This window comes from Medicago sativa, chromosome 1 (genome assembly GCF_051527215.1).
Source record: "Medicago sativa cultivar Bolivia chromosome 1, Bolivia_mono, whole genome shotgun sequence".
Taxonomy (NCBI): domain Eukaryota; kingdom Viridiplantae; phylum Streptophyta; class Magnoliopsida; order Fabales; family Fabaceae; genus Medicago; species Medicago sativa.
The window spans coordinates 27,109,453-27,134,026 of NC_140749.1; the positions used below are offsets into that span (position 1 = coordinate 27,109,453).

Below are 24,574 nucleotides of genomic sequence, written 5' to 3' on the forward strand. Positions count from 1 at the left end.
GACGGGACACCATGCAACTTCACAATATTATGAATATAAATCTCCGCCAACTGAGCTACTGAATAGGTGATATTAATCGGAATAAAATGTGCCGACTTCATCAATCTATCGACAACGACCCAAATGGCATCATGCCCTCTTTGAGTATTCGGTAAACTCGTCACAAAGTCCATGGAGATGCTATCCCATTTCCATCCTGGCACATCTAATGGTGTCAACAAACCAGCAGGCTTCTGATGTTCAACTTTCGATTTCTGACAAGTTAAACAAGCATAAACAAATTGAGCGACATCACGCTTCAATCCAGACCACCAAAACAGTTTCTTCAAGTCATGATACATCTTTGTAGCTCCCGGATGGATACTCAAGCTACTTCTGTGACTTTCTTCTAAAATCAACTTTTTCAATTCATTATTATCAGGGATACAAATCCTGCCTCGGAATCTCAACACTCCTTGATCATCAACCTAGAAATCACCATCTGCAGTCTGATTACTAGCAACCATCAAGTCTACAAATTTCACATCAACTTCCTGTGCTTCCTTGATACTCTTCAAGAAATCATTATTAATCTTCAACATACCCAACTGCACACTCTGAGGTGCCAATTCACAAACAAGACTCAAGTCTCTAAACTGCTCTAGCAATTCAAATTCTTTCACCATCATAGCCGACATGTGCAATGTTTTCCTACTCAAGGCATCTGCAACCACATTGGCTTTACCCGGATGATAATTCAAACCAAAATCATAATCCTTCAACAACTCTAGTCACCTTCTCTGCCTCATATTCAACTCCTTTTGATCAAATAAATATTTCAGACTCTTATGATCACTAAACACTTCAAATCTGGAACCGTACAAATAGTGCCTCCAAATTTTCAACACAAAAATCACAGCAGCCAACTCTAAATCATGTGTAGGATAATTCTTCTCATGTATTCTCAATTGTCTCGAAGCATAAGCTACTACCTTGCCATCTTGCATAAGCACACCACCTAAGCCCAACTTGGACGCATCACAATATACAACAAAAGGTTTATCTGGCTCTGATAAAATCAGAATTGGAGCTGTTGTCAATCTCCACTTCAACTCATTGAAATTACTCTCACACTGAGCATCCCACACAAAAGCTCTCCTTTACAGGTCAACTGAGTCAATGAAAGTGCCAACTTCGAAAATCCTTCTATAAATCTTCTGTAATAACCAGTCAAACCAAGAAAACTTCTAATCTCCGTAACTGACTTAGGAGTCTCCCACTGTGATACCGCTTCAACCTTCGACGGGTCAACTGCAATACCACTACTAGAAATAATATGTCCAAGGAAACTTACTTCACTTAACCAGAACTCGCACTTTGACAACTTTGCATACAACCTCTTTTCTTTCAACACCTGCAAAACAATCCTCAAATGCTCTACATGCTCCTCTTCAGTCTTAGAATAAATCAAAATATCATCAATAAATACAACAACAAACTTATCTAGAAAAGCATGAAAAATTCTGTTCGTATACTCCATGAACACCCCAGGCGCATTAGTAACACCGAAAGGCATCACTTTATATTCATAGTGTCCATACCGTGTCCTAAAGGCCGTCTTTTGCATATCTTCATCCTTCACCTTAATCTGATGGTAACCTGACCTCAAATCAATTTTGCTAAACACGCGAGCAACCACTAGCTGATCCATCAAATCGTCAATTCTCGGAAGTGGATACCTATTCTTTATCGTCACCTTATTCAACTAACGGTAATCTATGCACAATCTCATGCTACCATCCTTCTTCTTTACCAACAATACCGGCGCTTTCCAAGGTGAGACACTCGGTCTTACAAACTTCTTATCAAGCAATTCTTCTAACTGCTTCTTCAATTCTGCCAACTCGGAAGCTGACATACGGTAAGGAGCCATCGACACAGGCTTCGTACCCGGCACAATGTCAATTGAAAATTCAACCTCCCTCTCTGGTGGCACATCTGGAATCTCATCAGGAAAGACTTCAGGAAATTCATTCACAATGGGCAATCTATCAATTATCGACTGATTCTCTACAGACAAATACGCCATCAAAGAAAACATCAAGTTTCCATCATGTTCTAACTGCTTCAGCTGCTTGGTAGATAAAAATTCTGCTCCACTCTCTTCTTTAGCAGAAGAAAAGTACACCGTCTTCCTAAAACAATTAATATGCACATGGTTGTACTCCAACCAGTTCATACTAGGGATTGCACAACAAACAACAAACAACAATTAGGACAACAAGGACAATACAAAATTGTCACACAACACTACTAGGCTCGACACGACTCTACTAATTGGCCGGACGGACCGACCTGCTCTGATACCAATTGTAACACACCGTTCTCCCAACAACGAAATATTAATTAATTTAATCAGAGTAGACCAAACAACGGAGTGTCACACTGCTAATCAAAATTTCATAAATAGAAAATAGCTATTTATTTAAACCAATATTTAAAATATCTCCAAAACATGCAGCGGAATAATTCTTTAGAAAATAAAATTTCAACCAAATCCAACGTCAATGAAAATCTTGGCACAAAGGCCTCAACATATTCAACATTATTTTCGACAATGATAAACTCCATTATTAAGTCTTTTACCAAAAATATGATACATAAAAGAAATGAAGAAAACGAAAACAGTCGCGACGAATCCCCATCCCAATATGTATCAGAGCCCTAGACACTTGAGCCGACCAAACCTACAAGCCATCATTACCTGCAAGTTACCCATACGAAGGGCAGCATTTTCAAGCAGAAGGGGTAAGAAACTTATCCAATAATAATAATATATAATTCATCAAATTAATGAAAACAACAACATATCACATCATGCATCATTAATAATGTATATAAAGAATACATATAGCAACAACATAATCATTTTCAGCAACAAAGAGAAGCAACAACAACAACTTCATTATCAACAACGACACCGACAACTCGACAATGCGACAACGACAACAACAACTCGACAATGCGACAACGACAACAACTAATGCATCATGCAGGTGGTACCAATCTACGCGCGTTGAATGCAAAGCATTCCAGGGCATAAGCCCCCAACAAGTTGGATGGTTAAAGCATCCCAGGGCATAAGCCCCCAACAGATGAATGATAAACATTCCAGGGCATAAGCCCCCAACGGTTGAATGATAAACATTCCAGGGCATGAGCTCCAAACAGATGTGAGTATGCAAATGGACTCAACTTGTGTATATCAACATACAACTTCAAGAACGACAACAACAACAACAACGTATGTGCCTAAAACAATTATGACACACTCCCCAACTTCGACAATGGAACAACAACTTTTGTTATACAAAAGTGTTTACACATACATTTCATATAGTACAACCTTCAATAATAATATATTCACTTCATAAACATGGCTTAATAAATCAAGGGAACCTATTAAAATAGTCAGAATAGACTCCTAGTGCTCTAAACAAAATTCAGAAAATGGCCGTACAAGACCAGGGACGCTTTCGCGACAGAAGGACGCTTTCGCGTCCTCTACAAAAAGGGACAGGACGCTTTCGCGAGCGAAGCACGCTTTCGCGTCCAAAATGTCGTAACTCAGGATGAGGACGCTTTCTGCACGCTAATAGGACGCTTTCGCGTCCTCAACAATTTGGGTAGGACGCTATCGCGTCAAAAGGACGCTTTCGCGTCCTCCACAAAAATTTCTGGGCAGCTACAAGGTGTGGACGCTTTCTGGACGCTAATGCGACGCTTTCGCGTCCTGCTTCAGATTTCAGAAAAATGCTGCGATTTCAACATGGTTTTACCCAAAAATCCCATCTTTGATCCCTTAATCACCCAAATCGTTTTACAAACATGTTTACAGGTTTAGTATACAACATAGGGAACAAAACAACATACAATCATGTAATTCAACAACAAGTTTCATCATAATTCATCATCTATCATAACTTCTCAAACCCTAAAAACCAAGAACAACAAATTCATCAATTTTCAAATTATATATCAAGATTATTGAAAGGAATCCCACCCTTACCTTAATTCAGCAAAATGAACGAATAGCTACAGCAATCGATTCCTTCCTAGCTCTCTCTCTTGGTTCTTCTCCTTTTTCTCTCCAAAACCAGTTGTTTCTCAATTGTACGTGAAAATGTTTCTGTTCTCACGTTTCTTTCTTTTACTCCCAAAAATATAACTCTTTTCTTTTCTCACCCAACTCCCTTAATTTCACATAATTACTAATTAACTCCCATTAACCAAAATATTAATATTTTACTCCTATTTTTTTATTTCTCCTAATATTTCCACAAATAATAAAGTCATATAAAAATATTCACACGTCTATTAAAAATAATAGAATAAAAATGGGGCGTTACAATTGGTGAAAGATCAAGCTTCAACAACGACTCTTTGATGTGCTGGCAATTTCATAACGTCTCTTTCACACCTCTATATAAAGGAGTGGAGACTTAGAGTTTTGGCAATGCTGAACAAAAGACTCACAACATTATTACAAGTGTCAAACCTCTGCTGAAATTGTTCTGCATTCACTTAGAATTTCGGTGTCTCAAAGTTTCATCTTAGAAATTCTTAAGTTATTGAGTCTGTATCTGATTTGTATTGTGAGCACCTCTGATTGTATATCAAGTGTTCAACCTTAAACAATTTTCTGTGTAATTTTGTTTAGTTAGAAGTCTCTTGCAGTTGTGCTTGAGTATGGAAGTCTCTTGATTGTGTTCTTGAGCATAGGAAGACTCTTGCAAAGTGTGCTTGAGCAAAGGAAGTCTCTTGCAGGTGTGCTTGAGCAATTGTAATCAGATATTACTCTTAGTGAAATCTCCTTGGAAGTGCAAGGGGGACTGGACTACTTCCGGATTGTGGAAGGAACCAGTATAATTGCTTTGTGTCGTTCTTCTTCTCTCTCTGTTTTATTTCGCTGCGTGTAGATTCTGATTATCACTTCAGAAGCTGTTTCACTTAGCTTCTGATCAGTGTGTTCAGTTTTAGGCGAAACAAAGAATTTTTCAAAAACACAATTCAACCCCCCTTCTTGTGTTTTTTCTCACCTTCAGTCACCCACTTGATTTGATTGCTTGGTTTTATTTGCTCCACAAATCAAGTTTATTGGTGTGATTTTTGCAACGAATTCACAACAATTGGCGCCCACCGTAGGGCAAAGGTCAAATCTATAACCAGGTATCATGGGTTCGAAGTGGGATATTGAGATGTTTACTAGTAGTAACGACTTTGGGTTGTGGAAGGTATAGATGAGGGCAATTCTAATTTAACAAAAGTGTGTTGAAGCATTGAAGGGAGAAGCACAGATGCCTGCACATCTAACACCTGCTGAGAAAACTGAGATGAATGATAAAGTGGTCAGTGTCATCATTACATGTCTTGGGGATAAGGTGTTGAGATTGGTAGCAAGGGAGACTACTGATGTGTCTATGTGGAATAAACTTGATTCATTGTACATGACCAAGTCCTTGGCACATAGACAATGTCTGAAACAACAACTCTACTTTTACCGAATGGTGGAGTCAAAACCTATAATGGAGCAACTGACGGAGTTCAATAACATTATTGATGATTTGGCAAACATAGATGTAAATCTGGAAGATGAAGATAAAGCCTTACACCTGTTGTGTGTTTTACCTAGGTCCATTGAGAATTTCAAGGATACAATGCTTTATGGAAAATAGGGCACTATCACTTTGGAGGAAGTCCAAGCGGCTTTGAGAACCAAAGAGCTAACCAAATTCAAAGAGTTGAAGGTTGATGATAGTGGAGAAGACTTGAATGTCTCAAGGGAGAGAAGTGACAAAAGTGGAAATGGGAAAGACAAGAAATCCAGGTCAAAGTCTAGGTCAAAGGGTGGTAGTGATAAAACAAAGTAGAGGAATGTTATGAGAGTGTTGGAGCACTAACTGTGACAAGTTGGGAACCTGAAAAGAGCTGGGTCTTGGAATCTGGATGCTCTTATCACATCTGTTCGAGAAAGGATTACTTTGAAACATTAGAGCTGAAAGAAGGTGGAGCTATTTGCCTTGGTAATAATGAGGCTTGAAGAATTCAAGGTATGGGCACTATTTGTCTCAAAATGTTTGATGACCGTGATTTCCTTTTGAAGAATGTGAAGTATATTCCTGAACTTAAGAGAAATTTAATACCTACAAGCATGTTTGATGGTCTAAGATATTGTACTAAAATTTAACGTGGTATGATGAGCATTTCTCATGGTGCATTAGTAATAGCTAAAGGGTCTAAAATACAAGGTTTATATATTTTAGAAGGTTCCACTGTTATAGCTCATGCATCAGTTGCTAGTGTAGACACTTTGGACATAACTACACTATGACATTTTAGGTTAGGTCATGTCAGTGAGAGGGGTTTGGTTGAGCTAGCTAAACAAGGTTTGCTAGGGAATGAAAAATTGAACAAACTAGATTTATGTGATAATTGCATGTTAGGCAAACAACACAAGGTGAAGTTTGGGATGGGTGTGCATAAATCTAGTAGGCTTTTTGAGTATGTTCATTCGGATCTTTGGGGTCCAACATCAGTTAAAACTCATGGGGTAGGTTCATATTTCATGTATATTATTGATGATTATTCTAGAAGGATATGGGTTTACATTATGAAGAATAAAAGTGACGTTATTGAAAAATTTAAAGAATGGCATACACTTGTAGAAAATCAGATTGGAACTAAACTGAAGGGATTTACTTTTCCCACCCTGTAGGTTTCCTCGCGCGCCCTATTTTTTCCAAAAAATGCCCTTGACTTTCCGGATTTTATAATCCGGAATGGTGTTTTTTTTTTTTTGTTAAAGGGTGAAAAAATGAGTAACGGATTTTTCCGGATTTTGTAATCCGGAAACTTCAAAAAATAGGGCGCGTTACATGATGTTTCCGAATTACATAATTCGGAAACCCCCTAAACACCCTTTTTCAAGGTAAAACAGTTCGGATTATATAATCCGAATTGTATCAGCACAAATTCTAAACATGTTTGTAACATGGATAGTCATTTTAGGGACAATATTAATCTTCCTAACTCTCATTCCTCTGTTTTTGGGTCATTGTTACCTGTTCTTAGTCAAAAATCGGGTTTTCGGGCTACTTGATCGAATTGCTCCGAAACTTCCCCAGATAACCAGAAAAAAATTCAAGGGACTTCTTACGGGACTCCGCCCCTCAAAATCCAAAATTCCATCGTTTAGACCCATTTTTCATTTTTTTTAAATTTTTCATATTCTCAGAAAAATCCGAAAAAATTTGCATTAGTTTTATTTGATTTTTAGAATTTTTTGGTGCTATTTTTATATTTTATTTGACAGGTTTTTAGCATTTTTCACTTAGTTTTTTTGTTGTTTTTAAAAGCAAAACTCAAAACTGCTGAAATGTGAGAGAGTTTGATGACTGATTATACATAAGAATTGTCAGATTATAAAATCCGAAATAGTAAACATGAATCCGGATTTTAAAATCCAGAATGCACAAGGGCATTTTTGAAAATTTTACAGGGCGCAGGAGAAGGCTATAGGGTGGGAAAAGTAATTCCCTAAACTGAAAGTGTTAAGAATTGACAATGACCTGGAGTTTGTTTCAGAGCAATTTAATGAGTTTTGCACACGAGAGCATGTTTTATACACCTCTAACAAACCCTCAAGTAAATTTATTAGTACTTTTTTTAACTTACTATTTTTTTAAAAATAAATTACTTTTAATTTCTTACACGAGTTAAAAAGAGACAAATCTAAATATTACTATTATTTATTTTTAACAAGGTATAAAATTAAAAAGTCAAACAAAATATATGTATATGGTTCATATTTTTATCAAGGTGCGTCAACTTTGTTTATTTATTTTTTTTCGGTTTATATTGGAGACCGGAGTAATTTAATCCTTGATATTACTATCAAATGAGTAAAATAAATAAAATTTGACAGAATTAAAAACTTTTTTAAATATTTATAATCTCATAGATCTGTCCTCGTGAGCTTAGCTCAGTTGTTATGGACAATGCATAATATATGTAAGGGTAAGGTCCGTGGTTCAAACCCTGACCACCACAAAAAAAAAAAAAAATCTCATAGATATATTTGAAGTGTTCTATCGTGTGATCTTTTTTTTATAGATATATTTGAAGTGTTCTATAAAATCATGAACGAGTATCGTGTGATCTTTTTTTTTTTAGGGATCAAATATCGCGTGATCTATATGCATTTAAAAGATAAAATATTTACCATTAAAAGTTGATTGGAGTGAGGACACACTCTGACTTCTGGGTAGAAAACGCGAACGGATCCGAAAATTTCAGTTGAGCAATATACTAGGATTCATTGCTCGAGTTCTAGAATCTAAATGACCCAATAATTTACTAACATTTACTCGTGATGATACGTTCAACAGTTTGGTTCCTTGTTGCTAGGAACAAGTGCATGTATAAGTAGGTTAACAGTACAGAATACAATACAGGCTATCAAGCCACATGTATATTGCAATACTTTTGGTGATTTCAACATCACAAACTTGTTGAAATCACTTCCCACGGTTCACTATGAAACAGAAAACTAACAGCTTCAAAACTGATGAATTTCAAATAGATTATCAAGCCAGAAGAAGGATTATCGACAGCCAGGCCAACGTTTGTTGACAACAACCATATCTTCTAAATTCCCATGGACATACACTTTCGGATCAGATATTTAACCTGCAAAGGGTCGAAACACGGATAACTAATTTCGGAGGGTAAAAAACATTCATTGTTCAGACTAATTGCCAATTGCAGCAACTACTTACCAGTAAGATTGGTTGGAAGCCAAGTTTAATGCGCATTATTGAGAAACCATCTTCAGTAACAAACATGATGGTGTACATGGTTTGATTCCTAGTAGTTTTAATTTGGCATTTGTATTTTTAGGCATCTTTTATATCCAACCACAATCATGATTTATTACAAGAATCAAGATTCACAAAAGCACAAAGTCTTCTGGGATGGTGATGCAGTTGGTTGTAGTTGTATAATGAATGACTTTTATTTGGTAGACGGATAAAATGACAGTAGTTATTGGAAATTCACACACATAAATGACAAAATTGAGGTTCAAATTGCACTTAAGGCGTTCAGCCTAGAAATTTCGACATTTTTGTCAATTGAATCATGAATTGTGGATTATATAATGAATGGTTTTAATAGAGTAATGAAAGATAAGATAAAATAGATATTTTAAGCATAAATGATTTTAAAAAAAAAATAAAAAATCTTTTTTTGTGGCTCAGCTAAAATCGTTACCTCCCCCTATTACTCCAGCCTCATGTTTCTGATCAAAACACCATAATAAGTCCAAGTCTTCAACTTAAAGACAAAAGTGGAAGACTTTAATGAGAACACAAAACCACCACAATAAGTCTAAGTTTTCAACTTATGGAAGACTTTAATGAGAATACAAAACCACCATAATAAGTCTGAGTCCTCACTATGTCGACAATGACAAATGGGAATATCAATTACAATGCATTATAAATATCACCTACATCTCCCATTATAATGCATTTATCATAATATAAGTGTCTAGTTCAATTATATATATTTCAGTGATTGCCAATAATTTCATTGTGTTGAAATTTCCAAAATGCTTCAAAGAATGAAGCTCTTACCAATGTCGTGTCTTATTTTGTTCTTTTATGTGTTTGTAATTGCCACATCACCTCATGCTGCAAGAAAAAACCAAGGTAGTGAGGCTGATGCTCTGTTGAAATGGAAGGCAAGCCTTGACAACCACAGCAGGGCATTGCTCTCTTCATGGATTGGTAATAATCCTTGTGGTTGGGAAGGAATCACGTGTGATTATGAATCAAAGTCCATCAACAAGATAAATCTCACCAATATTGGACTAAAAGGTACGCTTAAGAGTCTCAATTTCTCATCACTTACAAAAATTCACACCTTAATTTTAACAAACAACTTCTTGCATGGAGTTGTTCCACACCATATTGGAGAGATGTCTAGTCTAAAAACTCTTGATTTGTCGGTTAACAATCTCTCTGAGTCAATCCCACCATCCATAGGTAATTTGATTAATTTGGATACTATTGACCTTTCACAAAATACTCTCTCTGGACCAATTCCTTTCACTATCGGAAATTTAACGAAGCTAAGTGAATTGTATTTTTATTCAAATGCTCTCACTGGACAAATTCCACCTTCCATAGGTAACTTGATCAATTTGGATACTATTTACCTTAATGATAATGAACTCTCTGGACCAATTCCTTCGACTATCAGAAATTTGACAAAACTCAGTACATTATCTCTTTATTCAAATGCTCTCACTGGACAAATTCCACCTTCCATAGGTAATTTGATAAATTTGGATGCTATTGACCTTTCAGAAAATAATCTTTCCGGACCAATTCCTTTCACTATTGGAAATATGACAAAACTCAGTACACTGTCTCTTTTCTTAAATTCTCTCACCGGACAAATTCCACTTTCCATAGGTAACTTGATCAATTTGGATATTACTTCCCTTTCACAAAATAGTCTCTCTGGACCAATTCCTTCCACTATTGGAAATATGACAAAACTCAATACACTACATCTTTACTCAAATGCTCTCACTGGACAAATTTCACCTTCCATAGGTAACTTGATCAATTTGGATACAATTGACCTTTCAAATAATAATCTCTCTGGACCAATTCCTTCCACCATCGGAAATTTAACAAAAGCAAGTGAATTATCATTTTTCGCAAATGCCCTCACTGGACAAATTCCACCTTCCGTAGGTAACTTGATCAATTTGGATACTATTTACCTTAATGAAAATAGTCTCTCTGGACCAATTCCTTCCACTGTTGGAAATATGACAAAACTCCGTAAATTATATCTTTTCTCAAATTCTTTCAGTGAGAATATTCCAACAGAAATGAATAGGCTTACAGATTTGGAAGTACTCCATTTATCTGAAAATAATTTTGTTGGTCATTTACCTCACAATATTTGTATCGGTGGGAAGTTAAAAATGTTCACTGTTGCACTTAACCAGTTCACAGGCCTAGTTCCAGAGAGTTTGAAGAATTGCTCAAGCCTTAAGAGAGTGAGACTTCAACAAAACCAACTGACTGGAAATATAACAGACAGCTTTGGTGTGTATCCAAATTTGGAATACATGGATTTGAGTGATAATAATTTTTATGGTCATCTTTCTCCAAATTGGGGAAAGTGCAAGAATCTCACAAGCCTGAAAATCTCCGGTAATAATTTAACAGGAAGAATACCACCAGAACTAGGCAGAGCAACAAATTTACAGGAGCTTAACTTATCTTCAAACCATCTAACGCGAAAAATTCCAAAGGAGCTAGAAAACTTATCTTTGTTGATCAAACTCTCGTTAAGTAACAATCATCTTTTTGGAGAAGTTCCTGTGCAAATTGCATCATTGCATCTACTAACTGCATTGGAGCTTGCAACAAATAATTTGAGTGGCTTCATCCCTGAAAAACTTGGTATGTTGTCTAGGTTACTGCAGTTGAATTTGAGCCAAAATAAGTTTGAGGGGAAAATTCCTGTTGAGTTTGCCCAATTGAATGTTATTGAAAATCTTAATCTTAGTGGGAATTTTATGAATGGAACCATGCCAGCAATGCTTGGCCAGTTGAATCGCTTAGAAACGTTGAATCTCTCACATAACAATCTCTCTGGTACCATTCCCTTAAGCTTTGTTGATATGTTAAGCTTGACAACTGTTGATATATCTTACAACCAGTTGGAGGGTCCGATTCCAAACATTACAGCTTTCGAAAGAGCTCCAATTGAAGCATTGACAAATAACAAAGGCTTGTGTGGTAATGTCTCTGGCCTAAAGCCTTGCTCAACATCTGGTGGCAAATTTCATAATCATAAGACTAACAAAATGTTGGTGCTAGTTTTATCCCTCACTCTAGGCCCTCTATTGTTAGCATTAATTGTTTATGGGATCTCATACCTTTTTTGTCGAACTTCAAGCACAAAAGAAAACAAGGCTGCACAAGAATTTCAAATTGAAAATCTATTTGAAATATGGAGCTTTGATGGAAAAATGGTGTACGAGAACATTATCGAAGCTACCGAAGATTTTGACAACAAGCATCTCATTGGGGTTGGAGGACATGGAAATGTTTACAAAGCAGAGTTGCCTACAGGTCAAGTTGTAGCTGTGAAGAAACTTCATTCATTACAAAATGAGGAAATGTCTAATCTTAAAGCTTTCACAAATGAGATCCATGCTTTGACAGAAATTCGACATCGCAACATTGTGAAGTTATATGGGTTTTGTTCACATCGATTACACTCCTTTTTGGTTTATGAATTCTTGGAGAAGGGTAGCATGGACAACATTTTGAAGGACAATGAACAAGCTGGTGAATTTGATTGGAATAAGAGGGTGAATATTATTAAAGATATTGCTAATGCCTTATTCTATCTGCATCATGATTGTTCCCCTCCTATTGTTCATCGAGATATATCCAGCAAGAATGTTATTTTGGATTTGGAATGTGTAGCTCATGTCTCAGATTTTGGAACATCTAAGTTTCTAAATCCCAATTCATCCAATATGACTTCTTTTGCAGGCACCTTTGGATATGCTGCTCCAGGTAAATTCCTCTTTTCTTTTTTTTATATTAATTAAGGTTATAATATTTGTAGTTTATCTTTAGTAGTTACATGTAAAATAGAGTTATGTCACAATTGTCTAATCTACATTTCATGTTTTGTTTATGGAATTCTATTTTGAATGTTTACAGAACTTGCATACACAATGGAAGTAAATGAGAAATGTGACGTGTTTAGTTTTGGGATATTAACCTTGGAAATGCTTTTTGGAAAGCACCCTGGAGATATTGTAACTTATTTGTGGCAACAACCTTCACAAAGTGTTACGGACCTGAGACTTGATACAATGCCATTGATAGATAAGTTGGACCAGCGTCTCCCTCATCCCACAAAAACCATTGTTCAAGAGGTGGCATCGATGATAAGGATTGCAGTTGCTTGCTTAACTGAAAGCCCACGTTCTCGCCCTACCATGGAGCAGGTCTGCAGGCAGTTTGTAATGTCATAATCATCTTCAAATATGCTTCATATATATAGCCTAAATGTTATTTTCACCAAATATGCTTCTCTACTACTTCATTGTTTCATTTTTGTAAAACTTTTTGTTTGTATTGTAAATCATTTGAACTGGGTTGTATTATCAAATTTTATAGTTTAAAGTTATAAATTTATAGTTTAAAGTACACTTTCAATATTACTATAATTTTAAATTTTGTTTTAATTTTTTATGAAACATTTATATGCGTATAAAAGTGAACCTATTGATACTACATAACTCTCATATATTGTGTCTCACATCCTTTTTCTTTATGTTGCCCCTATATGAAGTGAAAAGGTTTTTCTGTTAGGAACCAAATGAGAAGATCCTATTCCTAATAAATAATGTCAGGCGATATTTCTAAAAATATATTCATTTTTAATCTTTTATACCGAGAATTATACATTAAGTAATAAGTACATGATTTATGCACAACGAAGAAAACTTCCAAATAGATAGAAACTAATGATGAACTATCTGAACCTAATCTAACTAAACAAGAATATAGCAGTGTTTGAGTGAGTGACCATAGCATTCCTCTTAAATCTAAACTACCAGAGAAGATTAACTTTTAAGTTAAATAATTGAGATTTAAGTTTAACTGATCATTTAAGTGTCAACTTCACATCACCGTCTTTTCAAAAAAAAAAAAAAAAAACTTCACATCACCATTATAATGCAAGTGGTAAAAACCAAATGAAAATAACATAGCAAACCATGAATACACACGATAGTTGAAGAACCCACCAGTATACTTATTTGGCAGACCAAATTCTACCTCATTTTCCAACATATTTTCACGAGTGTAATTAGTAATTCGTTACTAAACATATAATATGCAAAAGTAACAGTAAAAAATATAGTCAAAGTCCACCATTATTGATGCATCTAGTTAGAAACTTCATAATTATGATAACTTGTCAATGCCATGGTAATGTTCTTCATAAACAATTTATCATATATAAGTTTATCAGACAAAGGTGAAAGCCTACCTCGATAGAAATAAAAAACACAATTCCCCGACTGCATTTTCTGAAAAGAATTAAAGGCTTCGTCAATAAAGATCACACGATTTCTGTTACCAACACAGAAATATGAAGCAGAAGTAGTTCAGTAAGTATTATTATATATTCTCTTGTAACATATTGACAAGGAATGCTATTGTTATATTATTGAAACATTGGCCGTCTCTTTGTTGTTCTATTGAAACCCTATATTGTTAACACTAAGAAGTAGTTCAAGGCAATAATAATCATGACAATAAGGTAAAAGGTTGTCCCTATTCAAATTTTACTCATATCGTTCATTGTGAGAATCATGGACCAAATTCAATAGTAATGTTAGAACTTGCAACAGACATTCACAACTTACAGCAGTTGCTAAGCTCTTGTGACGTTAAAATAGCACATCTCTCCAACTGTGGGCATCCACAATTGAAAATATGGGGCGTTCCGGGTCCTGCACACGAAATTTAATATCATTAGTAATAGTAACGTGATATTATGATTTTGAGGGTTAGACCTCAATTATTCCACAATTGTGCATTAATGAATCCTTATAATGTTAAATGAAATGCCAATGAGCAAGATAAATTCAATAGAACAAGGATTGTGCAAGGATAGGCAGCAAATGATCTCTTTGAACGGGGAGCTTGGCAATTTTCTTGAGCTTCTTCACCCTCCTCTCATCATTATAGACAAGAAAGAATGTTTTCAACATACATGAACCATCATTTTGTTATTGCTGGATCTCAAAGAGGCCTTCTTTTATTGCCAGATCAAAGGAACTACAATAGTATTGCGTAAGGCTGGGAACTCATTCAGACACATCTCTTCAGAAGCCTCTAAAATAGAAAACCACCAAAAGGTTTTCTCATATGTGACACTATACTATTAAGAAATTCTCACGGCCTCTTACCAAAAGGGCAAGTATCTTTAAAAAGAATAAATGAAAAAATAACTAGAAAATTTTGATTAAGCGAAGATACACAATTAACCAATTTTTGTCTTTTGGTTCATAAAAATTCTGGTAGACCTCTTAGTACGTAGTATTATTATCATATATTATATATTAGGCTGCAGCTGTAATGTTATATAGATTGGGGAGACCAAGCTCTCGAATTCTTGGAAGAGACCAAAAATCTTGAAATTCTTGGATATGAAGTGACTGTAATATCCCGCTGATTTTTAAATAAATTGTCGTATCAGATGAATATGTCGGAACAAAAATAATTTCTGAAGGGTTAATTATTTATTGAGAAATGCGACGTTAATCGGTAAATATCTCACACATTATTCCAATGAACTTGAAGAATTATATGGTTATGAATTAATAGAGGGTAGAAGTGTCTTTTTCCTTGAAGGACATTTTGGTCATTTAGGACACAAGATTTTTTTTAAAAAATGGGACCATTTTTCTACCACTTTCTTCATTTTTCCAAACCATTCTAGAGAATTTCATCCTTCTCCTTCCCTTGCCAAAATCGGTCCTCATCATGAGCCACCCTAACCTCCATTTTTTTCAACAATTCTTCATGGAATCAAGTTGCACATGCTTCAAGTGAGATCTCTAGAGTGAGATAAGCTAGAAACAAGCTTCAAGAATTAATTTGTCTCCCTCTAATCAGCCATAACAGCAACTCTCCATCTTTTAGAATCATGAGGTAAGTTTCTTTTGCAAGTTTGGAATGTGAAATTCAAGAAATGAAGTTCATGAGGGTATTTTTGGATACTAGGTTCAAGTTTGAAGTAGAAACTCAAAGTTGGAAGCAAGAAGAAGTGTCAAGATTGAGGTAAGGGCTGTTAGTAGCAATTGTTGTTGTTGTTGTTGTTGTTGGAATGAAAAGGGTAGAAAGCTAGAAGCTAAAAGCCATAAGTTGTTCCAATAACTTCCATAACTGATTTTTGAAGTTAACATGTTAGTACTGCTGTAGAAATGGGATAGGAGCTGTGTATACATGTATGCTTTAATTCTGGAAAATTTGAATTGAAATTGAATTGTTTAGAGGTCATAAGCTGTCAGTTAAGCTGTTTTGAGCAAAATGCCTTAAATGACTAAGTTGTGAATTCAAACTGCTGTATAAGTGGTTCATAGGGCTGATTATACATGTTGGAACTTCTGTGTTAAAGGTTGGGTCGAAATTAATTTTATAGAAGTTATAAGTTGCTAGTTAAGCCGTTGAAGAATAGCTTAAGTTGAAAGTTAAGTTGTTTCAAGTATTATTTTCTGAAGAACAGCTTATGAGAAATATGTTTAATTGACGTATGAGTAATGGAAAAATGATAATCTGTTTTAGTAATGTTAAAAGTGCTTAAATGATAATTAAGCTGTTTTAGAAGTGCTTAAATAGCCAAACGGCGAACTTCTGGTGCAGGGACGGAAATAAATTTTTTTGTGTAAGCTGGTTGATGAAGTAAGGCTATGTCACGAGTGGTTTGAATTGTTTCAGAAGGGGCAAGACCTATAAGCTAAGGCATAAGCTATTTTGGGAAAGTGATTATAGAGTTTTGGAGATAGCAGAGCTGCAGATTTTGGAATAAGCTGCTTGCAATTTGCAAGAATGATTCACGGTGAGTTCCCTTAGATAGAAAAACTTCCCTTTGGGTAGTTATATTATGCCACTAGAATGATAGTTTATAAATTGATATATATTAAGACATAATTTAGTGACAATATGATTTAAGGTTCACACCCTTGCTAGTGTACTCTAAAATAATTTTTATGTTGATAAATTGCTTATGGTAATGTAGGAGTTAGAGGAAAATTATTATGATAAGTTTTACGTGAGTATAAATAAATATGCAATTTCGGCTAACATTCCGGAAAGTGAGAATTGTTGGATTTTATTACTTTATTTCGGCTCTTAGCTAATATAAATTATATTTTTAAGGTGATATGATGGTTTGGTTTGGCTAAGACTCTAAATTCTCATTTTTATCGAATATGTATATCTAGCCGAAATTGTATTATGAATATCCTCTAATCATATACTACCATAGTGTATATTTATTTGTGTAAAAGAATGTTTAGAGTAAATTAGCCATTGGAAACAATTCATTCATGGGTAGATTTCCAATCATTGGAAAGTAAAGAATTCTAAGTATGAAAGTTCGGCTTAATTAGTCGGATTTAATTTATCAGGATATGGGGAAATTTTATAACCTTTTAGGAATGGCATATGACAACGATATGCCTAGAACCTGAATAGGTTAGTATAACAAATAATTTCAGAATAAAGACGAAATTACTACGTCTTTATTATTAGACTCAGAATGTTATTACTACAAGGAAATCAGTTCAAGTTATAATATTAAAACATGTTTAAGTTGTGGCTTTCACTATCCCGCCAGTTGGATACGAAAGGTTCCCGCCAGTTGGAACGGGCACTATCCGTGAGGATGACCCCACAATAATCAGAGGAGTCCGGTATCCCCGTCAGTTGGGTTCCCGCCAGTTGGAAATTAATACCGGTCAGAGTGGAATAAATTCCGGGGTTACTCCACCTGGGTTTATTCCGTAAAATCAACTCAGATAATATTGTTTGTTCAACGCTAACATTTCTAACATAATATGACAGACATTATGATTATGTTTATGATTTTATCATTAGTATTAGAATTATATTAGTAATTCAGATAGCGATCCTAGTTATCCCCCGATCGCTCAGTTATGCATGATAAAACAGTATAAACCCTGAATGGGTTAAGTTTAGAGACAGATGGCGATCCTAGGTTCCCTGTGATTGCCTACAACCTAGGATAGGTGGAACTCACTGAGACATCCCGTCTCACCCTAATCCCTTTTATTTTTTTCAGATCAGCAGGTTGTACGTGGCAAGGAGACAATACAGGAGGCTGAATGATATATTTCACATTCTCATGTTGTAATAGTTCATATTATTTATTATGGTTTCAGACGTGTATTCAGAAAGCAAATGTACGATCTTGCAGTGATGTATATATTTATTCAGTAAAAATTTTTATTTATTGTAATTTTAATGTATCCAGTACTAAGTTTAACGCACATGCTAAATATTCTAGATAAATTTAGTATGGGTGTTACAATTTGGTATCAGAGCTGGTCGATTCAGATCGTGCCTTGGGTCATTAGAATTCAATAAAACGTAGTGGGACCATTGGGTTCCGGATATTTATTCTAAATGTCATATCTAGCTGAGCCTGATCAACTCAACCTAGTATATGGCAGTTAGAACAAATGTCTGTGAGCTGAATAGGGCCTAGGAGGAATGAAGCGTACGAAGAAGGGAAGTCAGGTTTTATAACGAATTTTGATAAGGAAGTATTGGATGCCAAATGGTCGTCGATAGTATGTGCAGATGAAGAAGATTCTTCATAAACATATAGGAAATATTAAGGATAAGACGGAATACCTCAATATCGATGGACACGTTGTTGAACGGTAGAGAAGTAAGAGATTCAAGAATGATTAAGGGATTATTGCGACTTCGATATGAGCATTAGTATAAGAAGCATAAGTAAGGTACAGAAGAAAGAAATAATTCTAAAGGCGTAATTAAGACTGTGGGATCAGAAGAAGAATTTGATATGAGGAAAATTATCACACGATTAATGGAATCCATAAGCTTTCAGTCGAAGTAGAGGATGTAAGAAGTGAGGGACTTGAATGCCGAAATGAGCTGGATTTTGATGCTTGAACTGTTAAGTGAACTAATTAAGGAATAAGTAAATTATTTTGGAACAGACAAGAAAACCCCCTCGATGTGAGCAAAGAATGGACAACGTAAGTCAGATAAACTATGTTGGATTAGTCGCACCTCCCGAAATCTAAAGTGCTAGATTTATGAATCAGTAAATTGAAGATGCTATGCAGCATACGAGTCAAGAAGGATGAATAAATAGTAGTGAAAAGATCCTTACGGATTAGAGCACGATTTGTATGTATTTTTTATTAGCACGGAATTGCAGAAAAGTTAAACTAATAAGGATTGTACGCTAAGGAAATTGAATAAGACCCCTTGCATTTATCATGATATTAAGTTGTTCTTCGAACAAAGAAATACAAGTATAACAGTAAGTGGAAAGAGATCCCGGTGATGGTCAGAGACAAGATGTAACTCTTAATCGGAAAAAAAAAATGAAGACTGAATAAGAAGTTGCCAAAGTACAGTGAACTAATAGACGAATGATGTCAAGCTCTTTAAACAGAATGTCGAGGACAAGAATATATTAACGCATGAATACAATATGTTGATGTGTTAAGGGTTAATCAAGATTTTTGAATTTGAAAATTATTTTAAGGTTCTGCTACAGGTAAAATTGTCGCTAGTGTAAAAGAGTTAAGAACGAAGTAAAGTATTGAGGAGTTAAACATTTTTATCTGATGATTTTTCTTATGCAAGTGTCCTGAAAACCAAAAAAAAATGATTTTGTTAACTAAATCGAATTTTGGGAGTCGAAGTTATTATAGAGGAGATCGTAAGTGTAACTGTCATTACAGACAAGAACAAATTGGAAATAAGCCTCAAATATTCAAGTATGTGTTAGTTCATAAATAATGTGAATGTGAGAATCTTTCAAGGAACACTTTGCGAGAACAAGTATGTAGTGTATGTTTAAAAAAAAATTGTAGTATTTGAAAATGATTCATCAGTGATTATAAGTCGGTGCTCGAAATAGCAAGAAGTGTAGAGTTAGCCACATGATCATAACATGTAGTAATGAGATGGATAAATTTACAGTATGGTTGGAGCAGTACGCCTAATCGAAGTGAACTAATAAATCAGAGTAGCGCATCAAAATCGAATCAAAATTCCAGTATCAAAATCGAATCATCAACACATAATCATCATCACCGAATCATCAACACATAATCATCATCACAAAAATCGAATCAAAATTCCAGTATCCAATCCACAAAATCACACCAAAATCGAATCAAAAATTCCAGTATCGAATCATATCAAAATTCGAACCAAAGATTCCAGTACCAAATCACACATCTGAATCCAGTTCCAACACTGAATCAGACAAAGACGCAGATCGAAGAAACAACAAAAAGGAACGGTGCTAGGAAAAACGTCGTTCGCAACGGCGAACGAAGAGGAAGAACGAGTTGCAGCAGTAAAGGGGAGAAGAACAACGCGAAGGAAGCAGTGAAGGTCGGTTAGCTCTCTCTCCTTTCTTCTTTCCAATTTTTTTTTTAATTTTCGTGATTTTGAAATGTAGATCTAGGTTGTTTTGGTATGTCTTTGTGGAAATTAATCACGAATATGAATAGATAAGATGAAGAGGAATATTTTAGTAAAAAAAAATTTAGAAAAAAAAGGAAGTTTAAACTTCCAACGCGGTGGCGCCGCCACTTTGGCCGGCCAACCACCGCGTCGGACCACCTCCTCTTCATCTTCTCCGGCGAGGCTTAGTTAGAGAGAGGAGAGAGCTTTTTGTATTGTTAGAGAGAGAAGTGGAGAGTGGAAATGGAACCAGAACCGGTTCACAGGCTTATATAAGGCCTTGAACCGGTTCGACCCGTTCTTTTCCTCCCTAACCCGATCCATTCTCATCTCTCAGGCCCAGTCTGCCTTGTTCATACACGTGCTGCTGCTCACACCCCCCCTTCCTGTGTATTCTTGATAGTTTCTTACTGTATACACCCCTGTCTTGTCTAAAATTCCACATTAAGACTCCTAAATCTTTTTCCATGTGTTCTTGATATTTTTCTTAACATTTTTGTGATATCTTTTTGTGCCAAAACCTGAGGAAAATATATGTAGCATTTTTTTTTATTATTCTTGTTAAAATTAGTGATTTTCTTGCACATTTTAAATCTAAAAATCCTCTAAAAATTCCTAAAAAATTCCTATGTGTTCTTGATCATTTTCTTGATATTTTTGTGATGTTATCATGTGTAAAATCTTGATTAAAGATGTGTGGTATTTTCTTGTCAATTGTTACTATTTTTGTTAAAAATTGTGAAGTTTCTATATGTTTTTGTGTCTAAAAATTCTTTAAAAATTCTAAAAATTTTCATACACACTTCTTGATAGTTTTGTGGTATTTTTGTGATGATTTTTGCATATTAAAACTTGGAAAAAATAATGTGTTGATTTTCTTGCTATTTTGTGATGTTTTGCATTAAAAAATTTGTGAAAAATTGCTTGATTTTAGTTCCCACCTCTTAATAAATGTTTGGATCCATTACCACATGATTTTGTGAAGTTTTAGCTGCTGTTTGTATGTGTTTTTGCTATATGTGTGTGCCTTGTGTTTAGTTGCTTGTTTTGCAAGTTAGATTTATGAATAAAATGCCAAAAATGCATAAAATGCATCATGATTCTTGACTTGAATATGTTCTTGTCCTTCTCATATCATTGAATGTGATAATTTTTTTAGCTAATTGGCATGATATGGGGATTATAGGGCATATACTTGGCTTGATATCATGGTAAATTTTAGGTGCATCTTGCTACTTCTAGGTTAAAAATTCCATTACTTTTTGTCAATTTCTTTAGTACTTTCTTTTGCTTCTAGTTTCTATTCTATCATGCTTTATTCTACTAACCATTTTGTTTCATGTTTCATGCATCCCATAAGCATTTCATCCTCCATCTCACATTCTCATCCTTTTATTTCTTACACTTTAAATTCCATGCAAAATTAGAATGTAAAACTTAGGAATTTTGTAATATTTTACTTTATGCCTTTAAATTTCTTGCAAGACCATAGGATGTATCTAGGCCAATGATGTAATAAGGACAATGGACTCTAATAATGTACACCGACACAAGCACCGACACATGCACACACCTCACTTTAGATGTATGCTTAGAATATGCATGTTTAGATGTATGTTTAGGATTGTATGTTTAGATGAATGCTTAGGATTTACACTTAGAAAAATCAACTTTCCAAAAAAACTTGAACAACATCACTCAAATAATTTTCCAAAGAAACCTTGGGATCAAAATCCCATTGAATTTTCCCTTTATTTTCTTAAATAAAAATTTTAATGAACTTTAATCATGCTTAGACCCTTTTTGCAAAATAACTAATTCAAACCCACTTTTTCACAATCTCATGCCTTTGAGGCCTCTCAATCTCATTCTTCAAAATTCCAATTTTCAAACTTAAAATCAACCAACAAAAACAAAAATATTTTTTGGAAGAGAACTACGGTGGATTTGATCCCTTAATCGGGTACGTAGGCAAGGAACAAAATTCCTTCAATTCAAATAAAATAAAAATTCAAACATTCTCCTCCCTCTAATTCTTCACTTAGAAACTCTTAGACATAAATAAACACTTTCAAATAGCATTTAAAAATAAAGCGCGCGCGTAGAAATTAAAGACGGTTCCTATAGGTTACTATAGTCGTTATGGGTGCCTAACACCTTCCTGTAGCGAAAACAACTCCCGGACCTCGATTCTCAAGGGTTTTGCTTATTTTTTCCCTTCCCAAGAAAAATGAGATATCAAAGGTTAAAAAGGTTCAAACGTAATCAATGTTTGACACCCGAAAACCAAGATAAAACAGTGGTATGATGAGCATTTCTCATGGTGCATTAGTAATAGCTAAAGGGTCTAAAATACAAGGTTTATATATTTTAGAAGGTTCCACTGTTATAGCTCATGCATCAGTTGCTAGTGTAGACACTTTGGACATAACTACACTATGACATTTTAGGTTAGGTCATGTCAGTGAGAGGGGTTTGGTTGAGGTAGCTAAACAAGGTTTGCTAGGGAATGAAAAATTGAACAAACTAGATTTATGTGATAATTGCATGTTAGGCAAACAACACAAGGTGAAGTTTGGGATGAGTGTGCATAAATCTAGTAGGCTTTTTGAGTATGTTCATTCGGATCTTTGGGGTCCAACATCAGTTAAAACTCATGGGGTAGGTTCATATTTCATGTATATTATTGATGATTATTCTAGAAGGGTATGGGTTTACATTATGAAGAATAAAAGTGACGTTATTGAAAAATTTAAAGAATGGCATACACTTGTAGAAAATCAGATTGGAACTAAACTGAAGGGATTTACTTTTCCCACCCTGTAGGTTTCCTCGCGCGCCCTATTTTTTCCGAAAAATGCCCTTGAGTTTCCGGATTTTATAATCCGGAATGGTTTTTTTTTTTTTTGTAAAAGGGTGAAAAAATGAGTAACGGATTTTTTCGGATTTTGTAATCCGAAAACTTCAAAAAATAGGGCGCGTTACATGATGTTTCCGGATTACATAATCCGGAAACCCCCTAAACACCCCTTTTCAAGGTAAAACAGTTCGGATTATATAATCAGAATTGTACAGCACAAATTCTAAACATGTTTGTAACATGGATAGTCATTTTAGGGACAATATTAATCTTCCTAACTCTCATTCCTCTGTTTTTGGGTCATTGTTACCTGTTCTTAGTCAAAAATCGGGTTTTCGGGCTACTTGATCGGATTGCTCCGAAACTTCCCCAGAAAACCAGAAAAAATTCAAGGGACTTCTTACGGGACTTCGCCCCTCAAAATCCAAAATTCCATTTTTTAGACCCATTTTTCATTTTTTTAAATTTTTCATATTCTCAGAAAAATCCGAAAAAATTTGCATTAGTTTTATTTGATTTTTAGAATTTTTTGGTGCTATTTTTATATTTTATTTGACAGGTTTTTAGGATTTTTCACTTAGTTTTTTTGTTGTTTTTAAAAGCAAAACTCAAAACTGCTGAAATGTGAGAGAGTTTGATGACTGATTATACATAAGAATTGTCAGATTATAAAATCCGAAATAGTAAACATGAATCCGGATTTTAAAATCCAGAATGCACAAGGGCATTTTTGAAAATTTTACAGGGCACAGGAGAAGGCTATAGGGTGGGAAAATTAATTCCCTAAACTGAAAGTGTTAAGAATTGACAATGACCTAGAGTTTGTTTCAGAGCAGTTTAATGAGTTTTGCACACGAGAGCATGTTTTATACACCTCTAACAAACCCTCAAGTAAATTTATTAGTACTTTTTTTAACTTACTATTTTTTTAAAAATAAATTACTTTTAATTTCTTACACGAGTTAAAAAGAGACAAATCTAAATATTACTATTATTTATTTTTAACAAGGTATAAAATTAAAAAGTCAAACAAAATATATGTATATGGTTCATATTTTTATCAAGGTGCGTCAACTTTGTTTATTTATTTTTTTTCGGTTTATATTGGAGACCGGAGTAATTTAATCCTTGATATTACTATCAAATGAGTAAAATAAATAAAATTTGACAGAATTAAAAACTTTTTTAAATATTTATAATCTCATAGATCTGTCCTCGTGAGCTTAGCTCAGTTGTTATGGACAATGCATAATATATGTAAGGGTAAGGTCCGTGGTTCAAACCCTGACCACCACAAAAAAAAAAAAAAAATCTCATAGATATATTTGAAGTGTTCTATCGTGTGATCTTTTTT

At 34.7% G+C, this 24,574-nt stretch overlaps 1 protein-coding gene and 2 long non-coding RNA genes across 5 annotated transcripts; 2 read left to right on the plus strand and 1 right to left on the minus strand.

Moving 5' to 3' along the window:
• Nucleotides 1-8,414: 8,414 nt before the first annotated feature.
• On the minus strand, nt 8,415-9,437 carry LOC146953892 (uncharacterized). The gene is made up of 2 exons (XR_015011346.1): nt 8,817-9,437; nt 8,415-8,727 (listed from the first exon to the last, which is right to left on the minus strand). It is a non-coding gene; the product is annotated as an uncharacterized LOC146953892 (long non-coding RNA).
• Nucleotides 9,438-9,568: 131 nt separating this feature from the next.
• LOC146953893 (MDIS1-interacting receptor like kinase 2-like) lies at nt 9,569-13,297 on the plus strand. 2 transcript variants are annotated; one of them, XM_085712277.1, is made up of 3 exons: nt 9,569-9,917; nt 11,289-12,653; nt 12,804-13,297. In XM_085712277.1, exons 1-3 carry the CDS (start codon nt 9,650-9,652, stop codon nt 13,118-13,120), a joined length of 1,950 nt encoding a protein of 649 aa, XP_085568403.1. In that variant the 5' UTR covers nt 9,569-9,649; the 3' UTR covers nt 13,121-13,297. The 2 variants fall into 2 exon arrangements, with proteins under 2 accessions (XP_085568403.1, XP_085568395.1); XM_085712269.1 differs by having other exon boundaries at nt 9,569-12,653.
• A 2,257-nt stretch (nt 13,298-15,554) lies between these two features.
• On the plus strand, nt 15,555-18,172 carry LOC146953894 (uncharacterized). 2 transcript variants are annotated; one of them, XR_015011335.1, is made up of 4 exons: nt 15,555-15,812; nt 15,885-15,941; nt 16,524-16,719; nt 17,965-18,172. It is a non-coding gene; the product is annotated as an uncharacterized LOC146953894 (long non-coding RNA). The 2 variants fall into 2 exon arrangements; XR_015011333.1 differs by having other exon boundaries at nt 15,565-15,941.
• The last annotated feature ends 6,402 nt before the right edge of the window (nt 18,173-24,574 follow it).